The sequence below is a fragment of the Equus quagga genome, chromosome 19 (genome assembly GCF_021613505.1).
Source record: "Equus quagga isolate Etosha38 chromosome 19, UCLA_HA_Equagga_1.0, whole genome shotgun sequence".
Classification (NCBI taxonomy): Eukaryota; Metazoa; Chordata; class Mammalia; order Perissodactyla; family Equidae; genus Equus; species Equus quagga.
The window spans coordinates 34,158,741-34,185,354 of record NC_060285.1 but is presented as its reverse complement, the minus strand read 5'-3'; the positions used below and the strand labels follow the sequence as shown (position 1 = coordinate 34,185,354).

Below are 26,614 nucleotides of genomic sequence, written 5' to 3'. Positions count from 1 at the left end.
TCTTTATGTGCTCTTGATGAATAAAATTATTTTATTGAGTAAAGTGAGCTGGACAACTCTTCTAAATATTTTTTGTGTATTAACTTATTTGATCTTGGAAATAATATGAGGAAACTGATATTTTTATCCATGTTTTCATATTAAGAAATCAATTCATAGAGAGATTGTTCTTTTTCCAGGGCAGTAGCAAAGAACTTATAAAAGATCCATAGCTTTTGTTCCATGTGCTATATTGAATAAAATGAAGCCAATTGTGGATCCATCAATTTCCTATATATCCACCTTATTCTTTGAAGGATTTTAGATCTTTTCCAAGAATATCATAAGTTGGAAATATTATTGTTGTTTGTCTTGTAATTATATGTTTCCTACCTGCCATTTGTTGAGCACCTGCATGTATGCAGGCACAAGTCTTGATGCTTTACACACATTATCTCGATAATTCTCAAAGTAATGCTTCAAAGTCAATACTGTTTCTATTGAACAGAGGAGGAGGCAGAGGCTGAGAGCAGTTTGTCCAGAGTTATAACATTAGTAAAAGTTGGAGCTTGGATCTACCCCAGGTCTGTCAAATTATAATGTCTTTGCTCAGGAAATACATAGATCAAATTGAAAAGCAAGAAATGCAGGAGAATGTGTAGAAAGATCAGCAGGTTATAAGGTATCATACAGAATATAAGGCCGTGGTGAGCTATCTTCCCTAAGTCTCCTTTTGACATATCATTATGGTTTTCTCATAAATGACTCAGATGATATCTAATACTTATTCTATTAAATACATATACAGTTTTAAAAATCATTCTTATTGATATAATTCATATTGAATTCATATAGAAGCACCCAATTCTTATAATACCTTAGGTCACATATAATTATGAGATGTGGCCAAATACTGACTAGTATTTTTCCTAATCTTGAGTAATATAATCTCTATGAAACATGTAAATCATGCTTAATAGGGATAAATTATTACTGGAAGACTAATGGAAATTTAGGTTACTGATGTTTGAGAATAACTCTGCAAATACTGTTCTGCGTATCTAATTCACATGCTTAAAAACACTCTACCTTAGCATTTTATTGAAGTATGTAATTTGGGCTTTATGATATATAAAATCTTATTTTTCCATTTAGCATATTCAATTCTGTTGCACTAGATGTTAATCAAAGATTTTTAAACTTTCTTTTGTCAAGATGATGTAAAATACTAAGAAAATGCATACCGCTCTACATTGTGGTTTTATGTTAACCTACTTTAAATGCATAACTTTCCACTCTTTATTCTACTCCCTGTTACTTAACTTCACCATTTTCTTTTCACATTTTCTTTTTACAGTTCTTCACCAAGTGAAAACCTTTCGTCTTAATTCAACTGCACCAAATCCCCAATTTCACATTCTGTAGAACCATTCATTACCAGTAAAAGATTATAGGACGCTACGTTTGCAATCATCCTACTTATTTTCTAAAATTAATAGATTTAGAATGCTCTTGACTATAAAAAAAATATAGAATCTATACATCTTCTTTGTTATGTACATAAAAGACATTAAGGCGAAAGAGAAACCATTGGTTTATCTGTAAAGTTAGTGAAATAATCCTTTTCTATCTGTTCTTCATCCCATTAGTTGTCTTTCTTCCGTCTCCTACACACCAGCTCCTCACAGTTTACAGGAGAGAAAAGTAGGGCATGTGGTTTTTCCTGTAATAATAGCTTTTACCTATTATGCATTTATGAAAATTTTACTTTATTTCAGCAGAAATACCAGGAATTTAAGAAAGGAGCTAAAATAATCAATAAAGCAACTCCCCAAACAAAAAGATAATGCCATAACTGGAAAATTTAAGTGTAAAATTTTCACATTGTGAATATTTCTGTTCTTTGTGTTAGATATTAGCTATGTGTTTAACTAGATAACCAAGAATGTATGAATGGTTGGTTACCTTTTTACATTATGAAGCTTTTTAAAATAACATAAGCATCAATTTAACAGAACCTTATAGAATGGGTATTACTTTTTAGCATCATAAGAAAATCTATAGCCATTTCGGAGAAGGAATGAACCAGAGGCTGAACTTTTGTCTTATCTTGCTCTTTTTGTCTAGATCCCACCATGCGCCTAGCATTGTTCAAAAACAGTGAAAAGAAAGTTTCTGATACAAAATTATCAAAGAAGTCACAGCCCAGAAGAGATGGTTACTTTGAAGGTATGGTTTAATCAGAGATGTATAGAAAGGTAAAAAGGATAAAAAGATGGAAAATTGTATTTAAAACAAAATTCTTAAATCCTCAGTAGTCCTAAAGTACATATGTAAAAAATTATGTATAAGGTAAAATTAAAGTCAAAATCTGGTTCTTGGAGCTAAAAATACTAATTTAGTGTGTTGATTCATGAGCATATTAGAGTAGTAGCTGTATTAATGCTTATATAAATTTAAATTCCTTGTATTTTTATGTGAAAGTCTTATAACGCTGTTTTATCAGTGTCACTAACTTTAGTTAAATTTTACACTGACAGATAATATTGGCCTGTATCAATGGAAGTGATCACATGTTGAAATGATGTTCTAATATATTCACTTTACTGCCAATACAGTCAGATTGCATTAAACATTATAAATTAAACTCTAGAATTTTAAATATTTTACTATATTTGAGGCTGGCCTAACTCACTTCTGGGGTGAAGGATTTACATAGCTAAGTGGCAGATTATGTTTCTGATTTCAGCATTCAGAAGAATTATGGACTTAAGTTATTAAACAGAAATATTTAAATGTAATAGAGCAGCAAATGTGACTAAAAGCAAGAGTGCCATAGCTTTCTTTTTAATATTAAAATGTTCATAGTTTTACGTATACTTTTGGATTGTCATTTCTAATAGGAAAAAATAGAGTCAAATATATTTGAATAGAAGTGAACTATTTAGAATTTTTAATACTTTGTCTTCTGCACATTCTAAATCTTAAAATTAATGCATCTTCCTAGCATAGTTGGAAATAGATACATTTTTTATTTTTCAATATTCCTTTATTATAAAAGTATTATTAAAATATTAGCATTTAACATGAAAAATGAATTTTATAATTGACATTACATTCTCATCCTTGTCTACATGCATATTCAGTTTTTACATATTTGATTCAATATTTCATGATTCAATTTTATTTATTTTTTATTATTTTTTGAGGTCACATTGGTCTATAACATTGTGTAAATTTCAGGTGTGTATCATTAGATTTTGGCTTCTGTATAGACTGCATCGTGTTCATTACCAAAAGTCTAGTTTCCATCTTTCATCATATATATGTGTCCCTTTACCCCTTTCATGTGCCCCCTATTCACTTCCCCTTTGATGACTACCAATCTGTTCTCCATATCTATGTGTTTATCTTCCACATATGAGTGAAATCATACAGTATTTGTCTTACTCTGTCTGACTTATTTCACTTAGAAAAATACCCTTAAGGTCCATCCATTTTGTTGCATATAGCACAATTTCATCTTTTTTATGACTGACTAGTATTCCATTGTATATATATACCACATCTTCTTTAACCGTTCATCCATTGATGGGCGCTTAGGTTGCTTCCAAGTCTTGGCTATTGTGAATAGTGCTGCAATGAACATAAGGCCGCATATATCTTTTTGAAAATCTTTTCTTTTGATAAATACCCAGAAGTGGAGTAGCTGGGTTATATGGTATCTCCATTTTTAACTTTTTGAGAAATCGCCATACTGTTTTCCATAGGGGCTGCACCAGTTTGCATTCCCACCAGCAGTGTATTCGGGTTCCCCTTTCTCCACATCCTCTCCAACACTTGTTATTTCTTGTCCTTTTAATAATAGACATTCTGATGGGTGTGAGGTGATATCTCATTGTAGTTTTGATTTGCATTTTCCTAATAATTAGTGATGATAAACATCTTTTCATGTGCCTATTGGCCATCTGTAAATCTTCTTTGGAAAAATGTCTGTTGAGATCCTCTGCCCATTTTTTGTTTGGGTTGTTTGTTTTATTGTTGTTGAGTTGTGTGAGTTCTTCATGTATTTTGGAAATTAACCTCTTATTGGATATATGATTTGTAAATATTTTCTCCAAGTTGGTGGATTATCTTTTCATTTTGTTGGTGGCTTTCTTTGCCTTGTAGAAGCTTTTTAGACTGATGTAGCCCCATTTGTTTATTTTTTCTTTGGTTTCCTTTGCTTGAGGAGACATGGTATTCAAAAAAATACTGCTAAGACTGATGTCAAAGAACATACTGCCTAGGTTTTCTTCTAGGAGTTTTATGGTTTCAGGTCTTACCTTCAAGTCTTTAATCCATTTTGAGTTAATTTTTGTGTATGGTATAAAATGATGGTCTACTTTTATTCTTTTGCATGTGGCTGTCCAGTTTTCACAACACATTTATTGAATAGACTTTTCCTTTCTCCATTGTATGTTCTTCACTCCTTTATCGAAGATTAACTGTCCATAGATATGTGGTTTTATTTCTGGGTTTTCAATTCTGTTCCATTGGTCGTGTGTCTGTTTTTCTGCCAGTACCATGCTGTTTTGATTACTATAGCTTTGTAGTATATTTTGAAGTCAGGGATTGTGATGCCTCCAGCTTTACTCTTTTTTCTCAGGATTGCTTTGGCTATTCAGGATTTTTTGTTGTTCCATATAAACTTTAGGATTCTTTGTTCGGGAAAATAGATACATTTTGATTTACATTTCTATTCAGTATTGTTTCAAACTAAAAAAAATTTGATAAACACCAATTTTATACTTTTCTAGAGATGTTTATTAAGTATGTAGGAGTGGAAGACATGGGGTCTAGAATTTTCTTTAAAGTATATAGATATAAATATATACATAGAAAGATAGGTAATGCAAATGTGGTAAATTGTTGGATCAATAGATGATGGCATATAGAGATTTGTTTTGCCATTCAATTTTGTTTAATATTTAAATTTTTCCATAGTAAAAAATTTAAAAAATTTGGTGACCATTAGAGATGTCAAAAATCAATATTTCAAAAAAATTTATGGATCAGTATTTTAATTGAATTACAATATGTTTCCAATAGAAAATAAGACTTGGGTTTTAATCAAGTTTCGTTTCCTTGTTGCACGCTTAATTTCACCATTTCATTGTTTTTAAAAGGAAGAATAGAGATTCTGCTAAAATCTACAACCACTCCACAGATATGACCTGTTAAATAGGAGCATTATTTCTTTAGAAAAGAAATGCCTAGGAAGAAGATAATGGGAGCATTTTTACCCTTTAAATTAGTGTGCATCTCAGAATCAGAAAACAGACATCCATCCTAACATGTGCTGTTGCATTTTTCTCTTGTTCTGTGAAATGTGGAGATCTGTTATCATCAAGGATAGTATATAGGTGTGTATGATATATTTATTGATTTGTATACTAATATAAGATATCCTAGGAATAGTTCCAATAGTGATAGAGACAAAGTGATAGAGATAGAGATATAGAACATAGAACATTTTCACATATGCTTTGTGGTATGACGTGTATTTTGGTTTTCTTTCCCCCACATGAAATGTATTTAGTTTACTTTTTTTTTGCAACCTCAAGTACATTTGTCATTTCATTAATTTCACTGAATGGTCTTTAATGTATGTACCAGATATTCTGGTGACTAACAGTTATTTTAAGGCTTTATTTTTTTTTTAAGGAGTATGCGTAGCAAAAACGGTTGTGCATGGCAGAACTTTTTTCCCCCTAATTAATATGCTTATTTATGCCCCTTTTTTTAAGGGGAAAAGAGTGAGGCAAAGATTATTTGATCATTACTGGCCAGGTTGAATCCCATGTTATCTTTAACTGCTGCTCTGGCCTCACCCGTCTCCTAGACTCACACTCTGATTTTCCAACCGGCCCACAAAAGCCAGTCAGCTTCCTGGTTAGCAGCCTAACTCCAGCTTCCCAATAGAGGGCACATTTTTAAACCAGGTCTTTGAAATACAGTTTACATAGTATAAAATGCACTCGTTATGAATACAACTCAATGAATTTCAATATATTTCCAGTTATACAACCATCACCACAATGTAATTTTTGTTTTCCCTTAAAAATTCAAATAAAATTAATAGTTGGGCATCTTATCCCCCAAAATTAAGTTTTGCTGTAGGTTTAGAATGAATGAGTCTATGTGGAACAGCATCTCAGCACAATGGCATACCAGCAGTGTATTATAAGGTGTTTGGTTTTGTTGAAATTAGATTATACTGTTATTTTACTATTTCTTTCTATAATGCCCATTTATTTTATAATAACATCTGATTTTTTTTAAAAATGGTAAGTTTAAAAATACTTTCTTCTCTACTTTGAATATTACTTATGTGAGGTTTCCATGATTCCTCTTATAAATTGAACTAAAATACTTTTGTTATTATTGTTGCCTTTATCTGGATATCACTATCAGGACAGAGAGGATGGTAGATATACTCCTGGTCTAGGGTAAAAAATATGCTTAAATTTGAGGAATATTTAATATGAAATATGAAATTATATTAAATGATATAAGGTAAATAACTATATCCTTTTAAGAGAGCTTGTTTTACAAAATATTTTGTCATATTCATGAAATATTGGCAATTTTTGTCTGGCTGCCTGATTCAGACCTTTAACCCAACCAAGGCTGAGGACGCTTTGACCACACCTGTTCCCAGGGTAACCTCATATATGTGCCACGGGTTATATATCAGTCAATTCTTCCTATAATACACAACTAAGTGCCTGAGGACTTTACAGATTCAACACTGGTTTACTTGACTTATTTGTTTATCTATTTATATTTATTTAGTGTTGAGTACCTGTCTTGGTTTATCCTTAATCACCCATAATCTCTACTTGCGTTTCAATGTCTGATCTTGTGTTGGAATTTGAAACACTTCCTTGGTTATTCCCTTGAAGATCTTTCACCAAGTTTCCTTTTTTGGTTTTAAATATTAAGTTTGGTGCCCTGACATCGCTCTTGTATAGCTATCACTGGTATAAGGAGAAGCATAGCTTAATGGACGTAAAGTATAGCCTCCAGAGTTAGTCTAAAACAGTTTGAATCTGGATGCTACCGTTTATTGGCTGTGTGACCCTGGGGACATTTTTTAACTTCTCTGTTTAGTATTAGTTTTCACCTGTAAAACTGGATACTCATTATTGGGGATTTCATGAGATCCTACTCATGAAATGCTTGAAACACACAATATAAATACAGAGTAGGTGCTCAAAACATGTAATCATTGGCAACATTCATTGTAAAAGCATAGCTTTATTTTTTTTCTCTTGTTTGTTATTGGTAGTATTTGTTGTATTTTTTACTAGGTACTGTGCTGAGTTTTATTAAATTCTCTGATTCAACCTTCTCAGAAACTCTGGACAATGTACTATAACTGTCAACATTTTACAGATGAGGAAACTAGTTTTGAGAGCTTGATGAGTGACTTGCCCAAGATCATGCAGAGAGTAAGTGGCTGAAAGGAAATAGAGATAATTTCTTTATCAAAACAAAGGTAGCCAAAATCAAACAAAATGCAGACACTGAAGAGCAAATGTTCTTGGCTAACCCTGAAGTGAATTTAAACTTAGAATCACAATATTTATGAAAAAACAAAGACTATTAAATTAGGCAAAACTCTGGGAAACAGTAATCAATTTTTTTATTCCTTTCTCATAGCTTGCATTAATTTAAGAAACAGTTTACTGCCAACATGGTGATAAATATCTGACTTGTGCCCTATAATTAGCTACTATGTCATCTAATGTTAATATTATTATGATTACCTAACATTATGAAGTACCAAATCTGTTAGACTCTGAGTGACAATATTTTCAATCACCTATTTTGATTTTCAGATAGATGAGAACCAGTCCACACAGCCCAAAAGTAAAACTATATTTTTGCTTGATTCATTGCTCTTTTTATTTATACATAAATGACTTTCCTTCCCTAATCTGCTGAAATTTTTAAATTTGCGACTTCTAAAGCCAATGCCAAGTTTGGAGTTCTGGCTTTGACAAAGGAAGGAAACTAGACAAGCCAGGAAAAAACTTGGATCTGGCCCGACAAGCTTCTCAGAGAGGGAGGGTTAGCCTTAGATCCTCCAATCCCTGAGACAATTGTACTTTTAAAGTCAGGTTTTCTTAATTCACAGTGTGGTGCTGTCCTCACTAACATCCTTCCTATTTCTCCTCTTACAAAAATGAAGATTCACCCATACCATATGTCATTATACAACGTGGATGTTCAAATACTTTTGTATTAAACTTTTGAGAATTCAAGGCGTTAAAAGACCTTTAATTTCTGTGCTTTTTTCTTCAGAGCATTTCTACTCAAACCATCTTGTTTTGTGGTATTTTTTTTTTTTTTTGAGGAAGATTCGCCCTGAGCTAACTACTGCCAATCTTCCTCTTTTTCCTGAGGAAGGTTGGCCCTGATCTAACATCCTTGCCCATCTTCCTCTATTTTATACATGGGGCGCCTACTACAGCATGGCTTTTACCAAGCAGTGCCGTGTCCGCACCTGGGATCTGAACCAGTGAACCCCGGGCTGCTGAAGCGGAACGTGCGAACTTAACCACTGCGCCACCTGGCCCGCCCCCTGTGGTATTTTTTATTGTGTGACTACAAGCATTTTCTTCTCCTACTTTCTCTCTTTTAGTACCAGCTTAGTGCACAGGGTCACATGATGTAGACTGTTTTACAGTATGTCTTGTATTTCCAAAGCTGTATATAGTACTTGCTAAAAGTGCTAAAGCAATTGGTAGTAAGAACTGGTAGAGTAAATGCCGCAGGGTCTATACAGGCAACCAAAGACTACACGAAGGCATGCTCTTAAGAAGAAATAAGAAGAGTCTTATTTCTACTGAGCAAGGCTCAATATTAATCAAAGTAGTCATGGATATGAATATTTATAAAAGGTTATCTGTCCACCAGTATCTCAATTTTCAACAATCAGTATACTTTGTATTACCATTTTCCTACTAAATTTAAGCTCCATGTACCCTCTTAGTATCCATCACTCTTAGTATAGCCCCTAATATATAATTGATGCTTAATAAAAGTTTTTTAATGAATAGATAAAAACACAAAGGACTGTACTCTTAAACAGCTTTAAATATAGATGGAGCTGCAAGATATTTATATAATGTCTTTGAATATGTTTCTTCCTTTGACAAATTGGACTCACTGTCTTATGCATTTCAGAAATTCTCTTCACTTGACTAATCCTTGTCATGTCAGGCATTAATCCCTTAGGAAAACTTTTCTGATTCTAGCTTGGAACACTACTCACTGTGTTCTCACAGTATCCTGGATGAACTTGTATCTACCATATAGTGTAATGTAATGTAGTAGAATAGAATAGTCTCTTTACTCTTGCCTGTCATTTACAATTTGTACAAGGCTTTGTTCCAAGTGCTTTATCTATAATAATTAATAAAATCCTTACAGTAATGATGTAGGAGAAAAACTATTCTTTTTAGAAAACTGAAAAATCTGCCTGCACTTACAGGGAATTAAAAATCAGCTAGCAAAATCTTGTCTAATTTTTGTATGATTGTTTTTTATTTCTCAGCTTGACTAATAGATAGAAAAGGACCCTGGGGAAAGAGTCAATAGCAAAGATAAATAAAATTGAAAAGTAAGTTGGAGGATCAACTTAGAGATAATTGAAGATCAGGAACTATATTTTAACTTCTTTTTAAAATATAATTATGGCACGTTTTTGTTAACTAAGTGTCTAAAAATCTTTGCATGGCCTCCCGTTGCACTTAGAACAAAAGCTATACTCCACATCAGGGCCCACCTGACTGTAAACGTCAGATCCTCTTTCTGTTCCTCAAACTGAATAGGGCTTTTCTTACTTTGGGGCCTTTGTAGTTCATCTTTTTGCCCGGAAACTGCCCTCAACACTTTGCACAAATGGTTCCTCTCGTTTATTTTGCATTTCTAGTCCTGTGAGAAGGCTTCCCCTTACTGCACTATCTAAAGTAACCCTTTCCTCTCTGCCTAGTTACTCTCTCTCATGGCACCTGCCACATTCAGGTACCTGCTATTGTCTCATTTATTAGTTTAAACTGTTACTTACATGTTGTGTTTCCACCAGTAGAATGTAAGTTTTCGTGAAAGGAGAACCATGTCAGTCTTATTCACTGTTGTATCCTCAGCACCTAGAATAGAGCCTGGTATATGGTTGGAACTCAATAAGTATTTGAATAAGAAAGAAAATAAGTGGATATTATGTGCTAATAAAGAAAACTCCCTAAATCTGTTCTAGGCACTATCATACCATTTAATAATATCAGGTTTGGGATCATTTCGATTTCCTACAGAAGAAAATCCAATTAGGGAATGTAGTCCAGTGAAGCATAAAACAAACTGTAATTTTTTTTTTTTTTTTGAGGAAGATTAGCCCTGAGCTAACTGCTACCAATCCTCCTCTTTTCACTAAGGAAGACTGGAACATCCATGACCATCTTCCTCTACTTTATATGTGGGACACCTACCACAGCATGGATTGCCAAGCAGTGTCATGTCCACACCAGGGATCTGAACTGGCGAACCCTGGGCCGCCAAAGCAGAACGTGTGAACTTAACTGCTGTGCCACCGGGCTGGCCCCATAAACTGTAATTTTTTTAAAATTATTTATCTATGCATAAGGGAGATTCAGGGAATGGCAATCCAGCGTCATAGAGAAGCTGATTAAACTCTTTTTTATCCACATCAGTTATAAGTAGTTTGTATTTTCAAATTTCCCCCTAAATTCAATCATAATAAAATGTATATAATGTATTACCAAGTATATGTTTACATGTACATATATATACCTTTTGTATATGTGCTTTACATATATAAATATATATTAGATATATATACTTTATGCGTTTCATATATATATATATATATGATGTATGTATTGTTAAAAAATAAGAAAGGCCTTCAGAGCTCTTAGAATTCTTTGAATGAACCATGATATGTAGACTGTGAGATATTATTAGTTGATTTTTCATTAAAAAAATACAAGAGAACTTCCACTTCTGTTAATAGAGGACTATGTAATTCAAACCAACCTTCCTGCAGAGAACAGCTTTAAAAGCTAGAAAACTTAGTTTTAAAAAATCTAATTGAAATCATTGGAGAACTGACAAATAAGTAAAGAATTATGAGTCAAGAAGGAAATCCAGAAAGCTGAGAAGCTGAGCAAGCTTTTGATAATGTCACCAGTCTAGGTGAACTGGAAATTGACTTTCTACTAGCCTCTTGCCAGAAACAAATATAAACGATCTCCAAAAAATAGATAACATCATCCCAAGCTTCAAATTATCTCTACATTTTTTCCTATACAATATTTGGCACACAATAAAAGAAATAGGCATACAAGAAGATGAGACAAGTCATTGAACACCATGATAAGCAATAGACAATAGAAATAGAGCCACTAAGATTTCAGATAATGGAAACTTTAAGAGAAATATACGTAATAACTTTAGGGATGTAGAAAAAGAAATTAAGAATTTCAATAGATACTAAACCTGTAAAAATATCCAAATGGAAAGTCTATAACTTAAAAGCACAGCAAAACTGAAATTAAGAACTCAATGGATGAATTTATCTACAGATTAATCAAAACTGAAGAGAGAATTACTGGATTGGAAAATAGCTCTGGAAGAAATATCCAAATTGAAGCATGAAATGAAAGAGAATGGGAAATACAGAAAAGAGAAGAGACGTGTGAGATGCAGCAAAAATGTCTAACATGCGTAATTACAGTCCAAGAAGGAGAGGTGAGAGAGAATGGTGTAGACGTAATATTTGAAGAGTTGATGGTTGAGAGCTTACCAAAAGTGAGGAAAAACCCACAAGTTATGAATTCAAGAAACCCCATGAATCACTAAGAAAATATATACAAAGAAAACCATACTGTAGCACATCATAGTAAAATTGCTAAAAAAACAAAGACAAAGGGAAAAATTGTTTAAAGAGCCAGAGAAAAGAGTTTATTATCTTCAAGGGAGCAATAACAATGAAGCGGGCTTCTTAATATAATCCATGAAAGCCAAAAAAATTATGTATTGTGCCCCTCCCCAAATTCATAGGTTTCAGCCTTAAACCTCAATCTGACAGTATTTGGAGATAGGGCTTTTAAGGAGATAATTAAGGTGAAATGAGATCAGATGAGTGGGGCCCTAATCCAACAGGACTGGTATCCTAATCAGAAGAGGAAGAGACACCAGGAGTGTATGCTAACAGAGGAAAGGCCATGTGAGGACACAGTGACAAAGTGACCATCTGCAAGCCAAGGAGAGAGGCCTCCAAGAGTCTAAACTTTCTGGCACCTTAATCTCAGACTTCCAGACTCCAAAACTATGAGAAAATAAACTTCTGTCCTTTAAACATCCAGTCTGCATTATTTTGTTATGGCAGCCCAAGCTGACTGAGACACAATGTAATGATATCTTCAAAGTGTTAAGAGAAAATAAGTTCCACCATGAAAGTCTATACTCGGCAAAACTTTCTTCTTCAAAAATGAAAGCAAGCCACTCATGCCACTCAGCTCTCCACCTGCTGCTTCTCTGTACAGCCACAAGGAAGAAAGAAGATGACACTAGGACTCCTGAGCCAAAGCTTCACAGAGAAAGCAGGGAGAAGCCCATGGTACCCTTTTGTTATCTGTGCTGCTGTTTACCCCCTGAAAGAAACCTCTCTGCCCACCTGTATCAAGTGCCCACCTACTTGCTACCTAGGACAATTTCTATCTTTCTGGGATAGCCAATAATCCTATCAAGGTCCCAGAGAAGTATTATGACACCTTGGAAAGTTCATCATCAAGGACATTAGTCTTCCAGCTGAAGAAGGCTACATGAGATAGCAAAGTAACAAGGGATTTGGACGGAGAAGACTAAGGTTTGAATCTTGCATAGATGCCCACTAGCTGTATGATCAATGTCTGTGTTTTCCCATCTGTAATTTGGAACACCAATGTTTACTTCTCATGATATCTTGAAAATTAAATGATAATCTGAGGTCTTCCAGATAAAGATGATGGATCTGAAAACCCTTATTAAAATTTCAGTGGAGATATTTTTAAGGCACATACTAACAAGTATGGGAATATAAGGAAGGAGCAACAGCAATAGAATGTTTTAGGCTAGAAAATAAATATATGAGCCATAAGGAGAAAGAAAAAGCTTAAATCAGCAATGAAATATAAGAACTATCTCAAATTCAGAGTTTCAGAATTGATGGTATTAGGCCTTCTGGAAGTGAGGTGAAGAGGATAATAAAATAAATAGGTCTGAATTACCCTTGCAAAATTCTTGAACTTATTTCTTTGGATGGAATAAAACAGTCTCTGGACTCAGGAATACCAGGCTTATTTGAGATTCTTGGCACTTTGCTAAAACTAAGAAGAGTAAGTGTAGGTATACACATTAAATGCCAAGGCCCCAAGCCCTTCCCTTGCTCAGCTTCCAGAGTGCTGATAATTATATTTTTTAGTCAGCTCGAATGGCCGTAAAAAATACCATAGACTAGGTGGCTTAAAAACACAGGAATTTATTTCTCACAGTTCTAAAGGCTGAGAAGTCCAAGATCAGGATGCCTGCTGATACAGTTCCTGGTGAGAGCTTTCTGGCTTACAGATGGCCACCTCCTTGTTGTGTACACATGTGGCCTTTCCTTGGTGCATGCATTTCTCTCTCCCCCCTCTTCTTTTAGGGCCACTAATTCTATCATGTGGGCCCCACCCCTCATGACCTAATCTAACCCCTATTGCCTCCCAAAGACTCCGTCTCCAAATACCATCACATTGGGAGTTAGGGTTTCAACATAGGAATTGTAGAGAGACACAGACATTCACTGCATAGCGCCATGCCCTTAACCTCCAGGAAAGAGATTAGAAGAGTCTTTCTGGAGATTCTTAGCATTCCAAGAGGAAACATCTAAATATTAACATCAGGTATTTCCAATGTACAAATGTAGGGCACCTTACTCTGAGGCTCTCAGATGATAGGCCTCACTCACTTGTGCAGAGTTTCCTGTCAATGTTTAGACCCCCACTCTAAAATGTAAGCACATAAATGAGGATTCTTAAACACTTGAAAGAAACCTATAACATGAAGAATACAGGAAAAAGTAACAAACATAATAATCAGCTGAAACAGGCACTGTACCAGGTGAAAAAGTCTTCAAAAATACCTGGAATATTCTCATAGACATAAGAAAAGATTGCATCTATGAAATAGACTGAGATGCTATAATAAGAATCAGGTCAGAGAACCAAAAGTCTGTCTTTGAAAAACAAAAACGTGATAACAGAAATGAAAACTTGACAGAAGATAAAGTTAAAAGATAGTGTTAAGAAATTTCCCAGAAACTTGGGCAAAAATACCAACTGATGGGAAGCATGACAGAAAACATAAAAAGAAAAGACTCAGTCAAGGAGGTCCAACCCTTGATAAATAATAGGAGATTCAGAAAGAAAGGATAAAACAACAACAAATAGACTGAAGGAAATTATCAGAGAAATCATCAAAAAATTCTCAAAACTAAGGGATACTGGTTTCCAGATCAAGAGGGCCCATTGAATGTTAGGAAAATGAATGAAAATAAATCCATCTTTGTGGCACATCTTAGAAAAATGTCATAAACCCAGTAACAAGGGAAAGAGCCTAAAAGTACTCCAGAAAGAAAAACAGATCACATGCAATGGATCAGTTATCTAAAAGGCACTGGATTTCCCAACATTAATCTTAGGCCCTAGAAGATAATAGAACAGTCTATTCAACATTCTTAGCAAAAGTTGTTTCCAACCTAGAATTCTGTAAACAGGCAAACTATTTGTAAAATTTAAAAATATAAATATATTGAGCCTTAATTTGTCTCTTTTGCAACCTTGCTCAGGAAGCTACTGGGGGAACTACTCCAAAAAAGGAAGGAGTACACCATGAAAAAGGAATACATGAGATCTAGCAAGAGAAAGAGACAGAGGGATCTTTACAATGATGGTGAAGAGAGATCTCAGGATGACAGCTCACAAGGCTTAGAGAATAAATACTTCATGATGTCAGAAAACATCATGTGCAATCTCTCTGAGGAAGAAAATCTTTCTGTTTGTTTGATGTGCTTGGACATATTTGATAGGAGATAAACTCTTTGGGAAGAGACTTTTGGGGTAACCTATAGATATGTGTATAGAATATTAATGCATGAGTGTACAGTATATGTACCTATCTAACAGAATTTGGAGACTATTTATAGTATATAGAAAACTAAATGTAAAAAATGAGATAACCAAATGTGACAAAACAAAAAAGTTATACAAGAAAGGAAATGTAATCTAACTGCTGTGGCACTTTTTTCTACTAGCAGCAGTGTATTTTGAGGTCAAATCAACCCTTAAATTTGTGGAACACAATAGGCTTCACACAAAACTAAATTTCCTTAGCTTTAAGGGAGGACAAAGGATAGGAGACCACGCAGCATGCTCCGTGTAGTGAGGACATCATGATGCCTGGGCACAGCATCTGGTGTCCTATGCATTCTGCACTTAGGAGATGTGTGGGCATGAGAGATGAGGCCGTGAGTGTGTGGACAACCTCAGTTAAGGGAAGCCGTCAGCTCTGATTATAATCAATTAGTTGCATAGTATTCTCAGGTACGTGACCAGTTAGTAACACAGTCCTCTTCAGGATATATAACTAGCTCCCGTTCTCTGGTTCAGTTGCACTTCATCAATACTGGTTACTTATTGCTCAATAAGCAATCTCAATGATGAGGTCAAAGTTCTTGGTCTGGTACAGCTGAATTCTCATTGATCCTGGATTCAGTACAGATTCTAACAATTTCTTGACCGGAGGATAAAAGCCTCATGCTTCCCTGCAGCTAGAGGAAAACCATAGAACAAGCTATGAAGGCTTCCCTTTCACTACCCTCTAGGGCTCAACTGTAAATGATATTAACATATTCATAAATAGGTAAACACTGAATCATGGTATAAGCAAAAATGATGATTTGTCTAGGAAATAGGAAGAGGAGATATCTGTCTGTATGGTAGAGGTATTGTAAAATGGCTAAATCTGCATCTTTCATATTGTGAAGTCAATAAGTAATATAAAAAACTTCAAAAATAAAGAAGTCAAGATATACGTGGGCCAACAGTAAAAGAAATGATGATTATGATTGAATGTAGTTGCCTTTAAGAGTGTAAATTGGGGATGGGAGGGGTAGAGCTGGCGATTACCATTTTCCCCTCTTAAAACCATGCACATATATAACCTTGATGAAATTTTTTTAAATGATTAAGTGAGATGTTTTTGAAATCACATACTAAAGGCCAGATTTTTAATAAAAAGTTAATAAATTAAAACATATTAAGGTAAAACAATGATACATTTAAAGAAGCAAAGCAAAATTCTTCACCAATAGACCAAGTCTAAAGTAAATACTAAAGGATGTTCTTTAGGCAAAAGGGAAAGGATTCCAGGTGAAATCTTGGAGATATAGGAAGTAATGAAGAGCAAAGGATGAATATACGGGTAAATCTAAATGAATATTGACTTAATTCAGGAGGTCTAACAATGATAATGATTTCTGGTGAATTTAAAATATTTATTGTTGTGGTAACAATAATGTTTATACTTTGTTGTTCTTACCTCTGCATCAAATTACTCACCTAGGATTTTTTTTTTTTTACTGAAGAAGATTCGCCATGAGCCAGCATCTGTTGCAAATCTTCCTCTATTTTGCATTTGAGCCCCTGTCTCAGTATGGCCAATGATAGAAGAGTGGTGTAGTTCTGTGCTTGAGAACCAAACCTGGCCTGCCAAAGCAGAGTGCACCAAACTTAGCCACGAGGCCACCGGGGCAGGCCTGGATTTTTCTTTTTTTTGGATGAGTCTTACATTCATCTGTCCTTTCAATTTTTGTTATCTCCACTCTAGCAGAAACACATGCACTAACTTGGAATTAGATAAGACTGAGTTTGGATCCCAGCCCAAACTCATGTAATTTTGGTAACTTAACCTTTATATACTTAATTTTCTCATTAATTAATTGGAGCAAATAATACATGCTACGTAAGGTCATTAGATAAGTTGAATAGAACTGTTTTGAAGATACTAGAATAGCTAGCCTTTACAATGAAGGAACTAAGACTTAATTCCTTTTCTTCCCTATTTAATCTACCAACACATATTTATTGAATATCCATCATGAACTTGGCATTGTACAAGGAGATAAGAATACAGTGGTGAATAAAATACACACACACCTGGTTAATGGAGTTCCTTATCTGGCAGGGGCGGGGTAGGGGGTGACTGACACTTATAAATACTCTTATAAATGTATAATGGCACAACTGAATAAAGTTCTATGGAGGAAAAGTAAGGGAAGCTCATTATAAATGTAGCCCAGAAGGATAAGGGAAGAAGTGACACGGGCTGAATTTGAAGTTTGAGTGGTAGTAACTAGGCAAAGAGAGAAGGTGTGTATAATGAGTGTTCCAGGCCAAAGCATGAGCCTATTGAAAGACTGAAGACAGGGGTAACTTGGGCCATTCAAGGAACTGAAAGAAGGATACTATGGCCAGAGAACAAGGAAAGAGATGAAGCTGGAGAAGTTGGCAGGGGACACAGCAATTTTAGTCTGTTACTTTTGGTCCATATTGAGGATTTGCTTTTCTTTATTCTAAGAGCAACTGTCACTTTAAGCAAAAGATGAAATGGTCATATTTGTTTTTCAAGTAAGGGTTATGGAACATGTGGTGTGGAGAACAGATAGAAAGGAAACAAGAATGAAGATGATAAGACCAGTTAGAAGGTCATTGCAATCATCCAGCCCAGAGATGGTAGCTTGGACCAGGATGAATACAGTAGACATGCAGATGTAAGGGGAAAAAGCAAAGAAATAGTGGTGATGAGGCTTGGGTACGTTTAACTCGTTTCTCGGCTGTTGATGAGAAGAATAATATGTATCCCATAGAGCAGTTAGGAGGAGGGAAATCATTGCTGAGCACAGTGCTCAGTACGTGGCAGCAAGCATTGTTTTTATTTCCATGCACGTTCCAAACTTCACTATAACTTTCTTTCTCTCTTTCTAAACAGTGTCCCACTTCCTTTCCAAGGCTAAAATTTTTATCTTTGCTTTGGATATTATTCTGCCTGATCCCATGATATTGTGCACGTTTAGTTGTCTCCTGTCTTTTGTTTCTTAAATTTCTGACTCTGCTATATCCACTAACTTCTTAAAATTGCTATATGAACAAGCTGTGTCTCTGCCTTTGAAAATGTGATTTTGTTTCCTTTTCAAGCTACCAGCCCATCCCTTTCTCTTTTTTTTTTTTATGAGCCTCCTTAGGCAGTCTAATCAGTGTCTTTATTCCTTACCTTCTCTTTGTGCTACTTTTGTGATTCCTTCAAAAAGCATTTTCAAGCTTCTATTTTCTTTCACTGTTCTTGAAATTGGAGGAACAAGTGAAAAAACAGTTCCTGCTTCAGAAGTTCAGCTTGGTGAGAGACAAACTAATAAACCGAAATTTATAATCTCATGTACAATTCTTTTAGAAAGTTATGCAGAGTGTACACTCTGGTCACATTCACATCATTCTATTCAAACTATGTTCATTATGGCAATCGATGTTAACCTCTTAGTTGCTAAACTGAGGGACCTCTTTTCTGCCCTCATTCTACTTGCCCCTTCAGGAATTTCTCTCTAGAATTTCCCTTCTCTCTTTACATTTTGATTCCCACTCTCTCCTGGTTCTCCTATTTATCTCACCATTCCTTTTTAGTTGTCTTCTCTGCCTATTCCTGTTCCTTAAATATCAATATTCTGTAGAATTTTGTTTGTCTCTGACCTTATTCTCTATTCAATCCACGTATTTATTTACTCATAGAGCAAATGTTTACTTTGTGAGACATTATGCGAGGTCTAAGGATACAAAGATGAATATAGGGATACGAAGATGAGTAAGACATAGTCTCTGTCTTTAAAAAACCTACCCTTGGGGGGCTGGCTCGGTGGTGTAGTGGTTAGGTTTACGCACTTTCTTTGGTGGCCCAGGGTTCGCCGGTTCGGATCCCAGGTGTGGACCTACACACCACACATCAAGCCGTGCTGTGGCGGCATCCCACATACAAAAGAGAGGAATATTTGCACAGATGTTAGCTCAGGGACAATCTTCCTCAAGCAAAAAGAGGAAGATTTGCATTGGATGTTAGCTCAGGGCCACTCTTCCTCACAATAAAAAGCCAAACTACCCTTGAGTCCAGTTGAGGAGACATGTAAATAGGCAAAAGAAAACATCGTGGAAGTAAAAATCAGACCTAATCCCATGGCATGATGAAAAAGATCAAGATCTAACACCTAATTCTCTTGTATAACTATGTTCACAGGCAATGACAACTCATTCTATCTCCTTCATCCTTCCCCCTTTGATTTTTTCTAGGCACTCCAAACTCAGCCTGTCTAACATGAACTGTGTTATATTCATTCCACTCTGCCCACCTGTTAGATTTTTTATTCTCTATTTCTTTAATAATATCATTAGCCATTCCTCACTTAGAAAAATCAGGATCATTCTTAATTCTGTTTTCTTTCTCATTCACTAAATATAAGCACTACCCCCACATGAACTGTTGCCTGCAGTGTCTCTTTCCTTGAAATATTGTAATAGCCTCCTCTCTAATAGCTATTGGAAGACTATACAATCTTCTAATAGCTACAAGATGATAGCATCTCTCAGTCTTGTAAATGCTGTCATATATACTTGTACTGCAGTGTCTTCTTAACTGTAATTCTGCATATAGCACACTCCTGTTTAAAATCTTACAATGTCTTTGATTCCTCTAGTACAAAGCCCAAAGTCTTAAGCACACAATGCTCTTTGAGTACTATTCCCAACCTACCTTTCCAGCACCACCTTGTGCCGTTTCTCCCCCATCCTGAAATATTCCCTGACCATGTTGAACTACTTCATTATCTCCCTCAATATAATGGACTGCTTGTTCTTTCCAAAAAAAAATGTCCTGCCCTTCATACTTTCATCGTATTTCCTTTATCTCTAATGCTTTTTCTCACCTTTCTAGTTTCAAATTTCTACTTATCCTTCATGTCTCAGATAAATGTCATGTCATCTGTAAGTAATTCCTAATACCACCAAGCCTCCCATATGCCTCTGTCCATGTCTCTTTAATACTGTCCTATAACTACAGGTTTTTAATCAATTTCTTCCCCTGACTGTAAATCTTTTCAAGGTCAGGGATCAAGTCTTAGTCATATTTCTGTTTCCTCCCATCCCCAGAACCTAGCAACAGTATTAGATTCATCTATACTAGGCACTCAATAAGTATTTGTTGAATTAATAAACAGTCCTGACTTAAAAAAAAATATCTTTGGATTCTCAGAAACACTCTTCCTGCCAATTGCTATTACTCAAAGTCAGATATTGGCCTATTCCCAACTTAAACTTACAACTCATTCAGTGTTCACATTCAAGCTTTAGGTCCCACTGTCTCAGCCACCCCTCAGATCTATTTAGCAAACTTTGGAATTCATTTAATCATTTCCTACTTAAGCCCAACCAGCTGTGAGGTTTTGGATCTTGAAAAACCTCATCATCATAAACAATGTTCCTTCATTTTAAGGTTTCATAGTTTTTGAAACATTTTCTAGAAGAATAGGGATGACTAATATATTAAAGTCAATATATGTTTTTGTGTTTCTCAGAAAAATAAACTATTTCTATTTTCCATTGAGATTGTATAGTAGTTTAATACAACTGTGGGATCCTATGTATTTTTCCCAAAGTTTCACCACCTTCTGCAAGATTTTTCAAGATCATTATTTTAATTAAAAAAGGATACTAATGGTTAAGAGAGTGAGCTATGGATCCAGAATACCTAGGTTTAAATCCCAACTCCGCCCCTTGCTAGAGGTATGACTTTAATCACACACTTAACCTTTCTGTGTCTGTTTCCTCATTTATAAAATTGGTACAATGAGGTAAAGTAATGCATAGGTCACAGAGTTGAGTAAATGAATCAGTACATGGAAAACACTGAGACTAGTACCTAATGCTTAGTAAGCTCAACACATTTTAGTTGTTGCCATTATCAGGAACAGTAGCCATTTACAATGAAATTTGTATAATTTAGAAGTTGATTATTGTGACTGGATACATTTTGAAGCATTATATTTTAAAATGTGTATGTATGTTGAGGAAATTTATTAATCTGCTCAGCTGATCATTACTCCATGGAAAGGGAATTTCCAGGTGAAGATAAAACGCGTGTGCTTGAGTGAATAGACAAGATACAGATTCTGGTCAATGAAGACAAATTCTGGGCTACTCTAAATTTTAGCTGGACAAATTTGATAGGCAGCTTTAATCCAGATTTCTAAAAGTGATGTCAATCAATCAATCAGTCACACTTCTGATATTAACCTACCACCCCCAATGTATATGCTATCCCTGATCATTTCTTCTCTTCACTCTATATAAGGTCTTGAACCTAAGTAGTCTATTGAAGCATGAATTAAAGAAGAAACTGATATCTTTAAACATTCCAGCAATAAATCTAATTATAAAAATTAACTTAGTTTTTATCCCCTACTTAGAGATAAAATATTTTGACTCAGATAGTGATATATATGTTTTGTAAAGGTAAAATTTATTTTGAAATTTTATTCAAGAGGAAGAGAAAAAACTAATACTTTTGGAATTGCTGAGCTGGAGCAGTGAACTGATTTTTTTGTAATTCTTGTGATTCTAGGATTTATAATTTTTAACAATTTTGTGGTGTTTGTCAATATTATATAGAAATAAAATTATCCCTTGAAGTTTTCTTAAATATATCCTATGATTCTTTGCACTAATGACCTTAAATTGAGTATGAGATATTTCTATTTAAAGAGAAAAGATTATATCAAATACTATTTGCAAATTAGTTAAATGAATTACTATTATAAGTAATATTTAGACTTAATTTTAAGAAATTAAAACTTACCATATAATCAACATTTTATTATCACTCAAATGCTAAACTCAAAGTTTATATCAAACTCAAAGTTGCAAGTTTCTCAGAATTTCCACTAATAAATGACACGCTCACATACAAATGGAATTCTTTGTGTTTGTGGTGGAGTATACTTTGAAGCTGCTTTCCAATCTCATATTGTGCTTTTTTTCCCTTCTCATTTGTCTGCATATATACAAATATCCATCTGATAAAATGAGTTCATGCTCTTGGCATGTAATGTTAAATTAGAATTTCTATATTTTTCTTTAGATTGTTTGTCTTTATCAGTCGCTATGTTGAAACCAAGGCTTTACATTTGAAATTTCCTTTAAATTTAATTTTATGTTTTTCCTTTGATATTTTTCTGTCAATTTTAGAAGAGTAAATGTCCAAATACATTATTGAGTAAGCTTTCCTACTGCTATGTGTATATGTTAGTAATTTATATATTTAAGCATTTTAATATTTAAAATATTTTAACAATAACTTGAATGTTCATAATAAAAATCCCTTTGCATTTGGAACTTTAGGTCCTAGGAGATTAGAATATATGCTCAAAAATAACCTATAAAAAACTTACCCTTTTGCACTGTTTCTTCAAAGAAGAAAAAATGTTCTTGTTCAAAAAATACCAATAATCATCTCTAAGAAAGTCATCCAATTGTCTTTGAGTTTAAAATATTTTACTTTAAGAAGAATGTAAAAATACCTGAATTATTTTCTGGAACTCATCTCACTCAGGATAAGAAGAAAATGTTGTAGAAATAGAAACAATGATAAGGGTTGGTATATAAAGAGAATAGACTTTTTTATATATTTTTATTTGACCATTAACTAAAATTGTGTGTGCCAAGATTTAGGTTAGTTGAAACCCTCTACAAACTGGGCTTATGGAAACAGTAACTGATCCCTCTAACATTGTGTTTTTTAATACCCCACTAGAATGCATTTCCCAAAAAGTGTAAGATCCCTATGTTGAGATGTGATGAAATGCTTTAAAAAATTCTATAGTAGAGGAGAAACATCTTTCTTAAAATTTTAAATCATGCAGTTAATGTGAGCTCACACAATAGAACCCAGCACATTGAAATATTTTCTCATTTTTTAAGGGAATTAATGGCTCTCCATCAGCCCTTTAACATGTAAAATGAGTAAGTTACTTGTGTCCAGTACATCCAAAAAAGAGCCAGGATAAAATAAACATAAGGGGTTGGATATCTTGGAAAAAATCTGTCATGGGTTTGGGTTAATCATCTCCAGAAGAAATTCAACTTGATGCCTGAAATGTAAGACTTCTTGGAGAAAGCAGAAAGGCCCGAGGCAGTGTTGATCTGAAGGAGTGCTCTCCATGGGTCAGAGCTGCTCTGCTGGCAGAGTGCAAACCCAGTTCACAACCGAGGCCTCGGAAAAGTTGTAAAAGACTGCAGGGGCCTTCCAGTGCACGCACTCCAGCTTTGGTTACATAGTTTTAATGGCCCAGTTTCTTATTATAAAATAAAACTTAAAAATAAAATCTGTGCCTAATTTTCCAACTTTCTGTCCATCGGTGATGGGATTGCTTCCTTTAACATTCATGGAATAAAACCTGTATTTCTTAAGATTTAGTGATCATATAGAAAAGTTATGTCAATATGGAATACCTTTATTTTGTGCAATTTTCATAATGTCTTATTCTTAGGCTTCCAAACATCATAAAATGAGTTATTCAAGCAGTACTTTCACTTAATTCTCTTCTATCACTTTTCATACGTTTTAAAAATATTTTCGTCTACCCACGAGCTTCTCTTTACATAAAATCCCTGCCACTGACTTGCCTTGGAAACTGTGCAAAATGATAATTTTGATTTCAATAATGATCATGGCCTCTAGGGAAACAGATCTAATGCTAAATGACTCGAATCAAGTGTTTACTCATTTTGCCCTAACTTCTCCTATTTTGCCTATTTCCATCATCAGAGATAGATTGTTTCACTTAAAGATATATCAGGTGAATATAAAAACATAAAAAAAATCCATCATAGGCTTGGGCTAATCATTATTATAGAGGAATAATTATATGCCTTTATCTTGTATGGATAGTAAAGTGTGCTGCTAAATTAGCATGGCAAATTTTAAGTCTACTTTAGAAGAAAAAGAGCGTAGAGAAATGACTTTCTGTTCCCTTTGCTTTTACCTCCCGTTTTATTGCACCCAACTGCCAAGAGAGTTGTCTTAGGTTTGGACGCAGATAAGTTGTTAATTAAAATATCTGTGCATATCCTAAAGAACATTCTTTTTTGTAAATGCATAAGGCTATTCATTTATACTCTTATAATCTATCTGTTTATACTTTGTAGATTTTTCTTAAAATTGCTATATAGGCATAAGCTGACTAATTCCAGTAAAGAAACTTCAACCTTTAAACAACGTAGGAGTCAATCATTTCAATGAATAGAGTCCTAAGTGCTGAAGCATTTCAAATCCTTTTTCATTTGACCACTCAGTGACCTGATAACTATTTCCTGTCCCTAAATAAGGTTGTGACCCAGGTCTTAGAGTGCGAAACTCAGATAATTTTAGAAACAAGTCAAATGCCATAGCATTAAAGAAGTAGAAGACAGTTTGACTAAAATTCTTCCTTTAAAGGTGAAATTGTATATCAAATATGAAAAAAATTGAAATGAAATTTATTACTGTCTATTTGTTCATCATATTTAAAACTATCAAAAATATTGATTCATTGCCCAATAGGATGGAAAATCACCAGGCATCTCTAAAGGAGTAGCTTGCGGTACAATTCCTCATTTTTATTACTTTGAGGTAATTCAGATTATAAAATATATAATTAAGTAAATAACTCACAAATAATAATGTTTCAGTAACTCGCCAGAATAGTGTGAGAACAATGATGTTAAAAATTAACTCCAATTACATATGTATGTGTATGTGTGAATATGTATGCATATAATCTTTCTTAGTATTTATACATACAGACAGGGAAAACCATGAAGGAATAACGACAACAAAAATAACCTGTACATTTTAGAAAATATGGCAGCAATGTTTCTAACCACCTATTTGAGCTGCTAAAATGCCTTTGGCAATTGGATTAGGGAAAGGAAGACTCTTACAAGTGCATTTTGCTGCTCTGAAAATGTAATTGACTATAGTTTGTTTTGATAATTTTTTTTTGCTTTTCCATAACTTGTATGTGAAATATAATGTTATGAAATGTTAATTATTTTAATGAGGTCAAGAAGTGTTTCCTTAAAACAACAGTTTTAATGTTTAACATACGTTTGATACCTTTTCTCCTTGTATAGTTAATAAGCTTATAGATTAAAAATATATTAGAACTAAACTTAAAAATATGATTTTAAAAAAGTAAGCATTGAGGAAAGTCTCTGAAATTGACACTTAGTCTGAGCTGTTTAAAATTAAGCTGAGATTTACACTTCTCAGGGATCATACAATTTATCAAACAATATAAATTCTCAGTTTTGATCTCACACATTCTAAAAAATCATTATAAAATAAGCAACTTTATAGGGTTGATTAAACAGTAAGAAAAGTATTATCTTAGATTCCTCTTTGGAATGTGATGTGTCATATTATTCATAAGGCCCACTCTCTTCTATTGATAATATACTAATTATAGTCTTGAAAAAGTTTCACTCTTATTCAGTTGAATGTTGAAATAGTGCCAGTTTTAGTCTTATAGTTTTATTTGGTTTATTGTGTGTTTCATTTGGAACTATACCATGGAATTGTGAATGTGTTGCGTGTGTGTATATAATTTAAACACTAAATATGAGAATTTTCAAGACTGAAATATAAAGTAATATAAGATAAAACGAGCATCAGACTCTTGATTTTCTTACTTTTTGGAATTTATATGAACAAAAGAGAGCCTAGCATGTGCAAGCATGGTTTGTGGAAAATAGGTAAAGAAGTAAAATTTATAGTAAAAATAATAATCTCTCAAGGGTTTTTATTTAAATTAAGCAATAACTAAAATAGTAGCATAACTAAAGCTGTTTTAAACATTTATCACTAAATTAATAATATGGACTAAAATTAAAAATAAAATAAGTTTTTAAGTGTGATCTGAGATTTCTTAAAACATAGTGGTAATAATTTATAAATTCAAAATTGCTGTGAGGAAAATGTGAACTAATATTGTACATGAAGTCTTTTGTATAAACCTGAAGGCAACCCTATTTCATATATATTTTATTTTCACTATTTGATTTAAATGCATATTTCAGCTACTTATTTATAAATACACCTTTTGTTACATATTAATTACTATTCGTAAGTTTTGGATCTTTTATCCAAAATTATTATTCTGAATTTAATTGCTTTTGTATAAAGTACATGCAATGATGCATAAATCGTAATTGACAAAATTTGAGATTATTTAATTTGAATATAAAACTATTTTCCTTGTTATTTTAAGTATATCACAGTCTATGCTGTACATTAAAACTGTGAAGTTTAAACTATATTATCACTATAATCAGAATTTTAAAATTACATTCGACAACAAATAATACAATGGAATTAAATGGAAAATGCATGCATTTAAATGAAGGTTTGTTGTTGT

General features: G+C 33.8%; 1 protein-coding gene across 1 annotated transcript in view; it reads left to right on the top strand.

Annotated features, from left to right (window-relative positions):
• The window catches only part of LRRIQ1 (leucine rich repeats and IQ motif containing 1), a 201,435-nt gene that overhangs the window by 135,065 nt on the left and 39,756 nt on the right, over nucleotides 1–26,614 (top strand). The window contains exon 22 of the mRNA XM_046646524.1: nucleotides 2,107–2,208. Within this exon, the coding sequence (XP_046502480.1) occupies nucleotides 2,107–2,208 (102 nt within the window). The remainder of the gene's footprint in view (nucleotides 1–2,106; nucleotides 2,209–26,614) is intronic.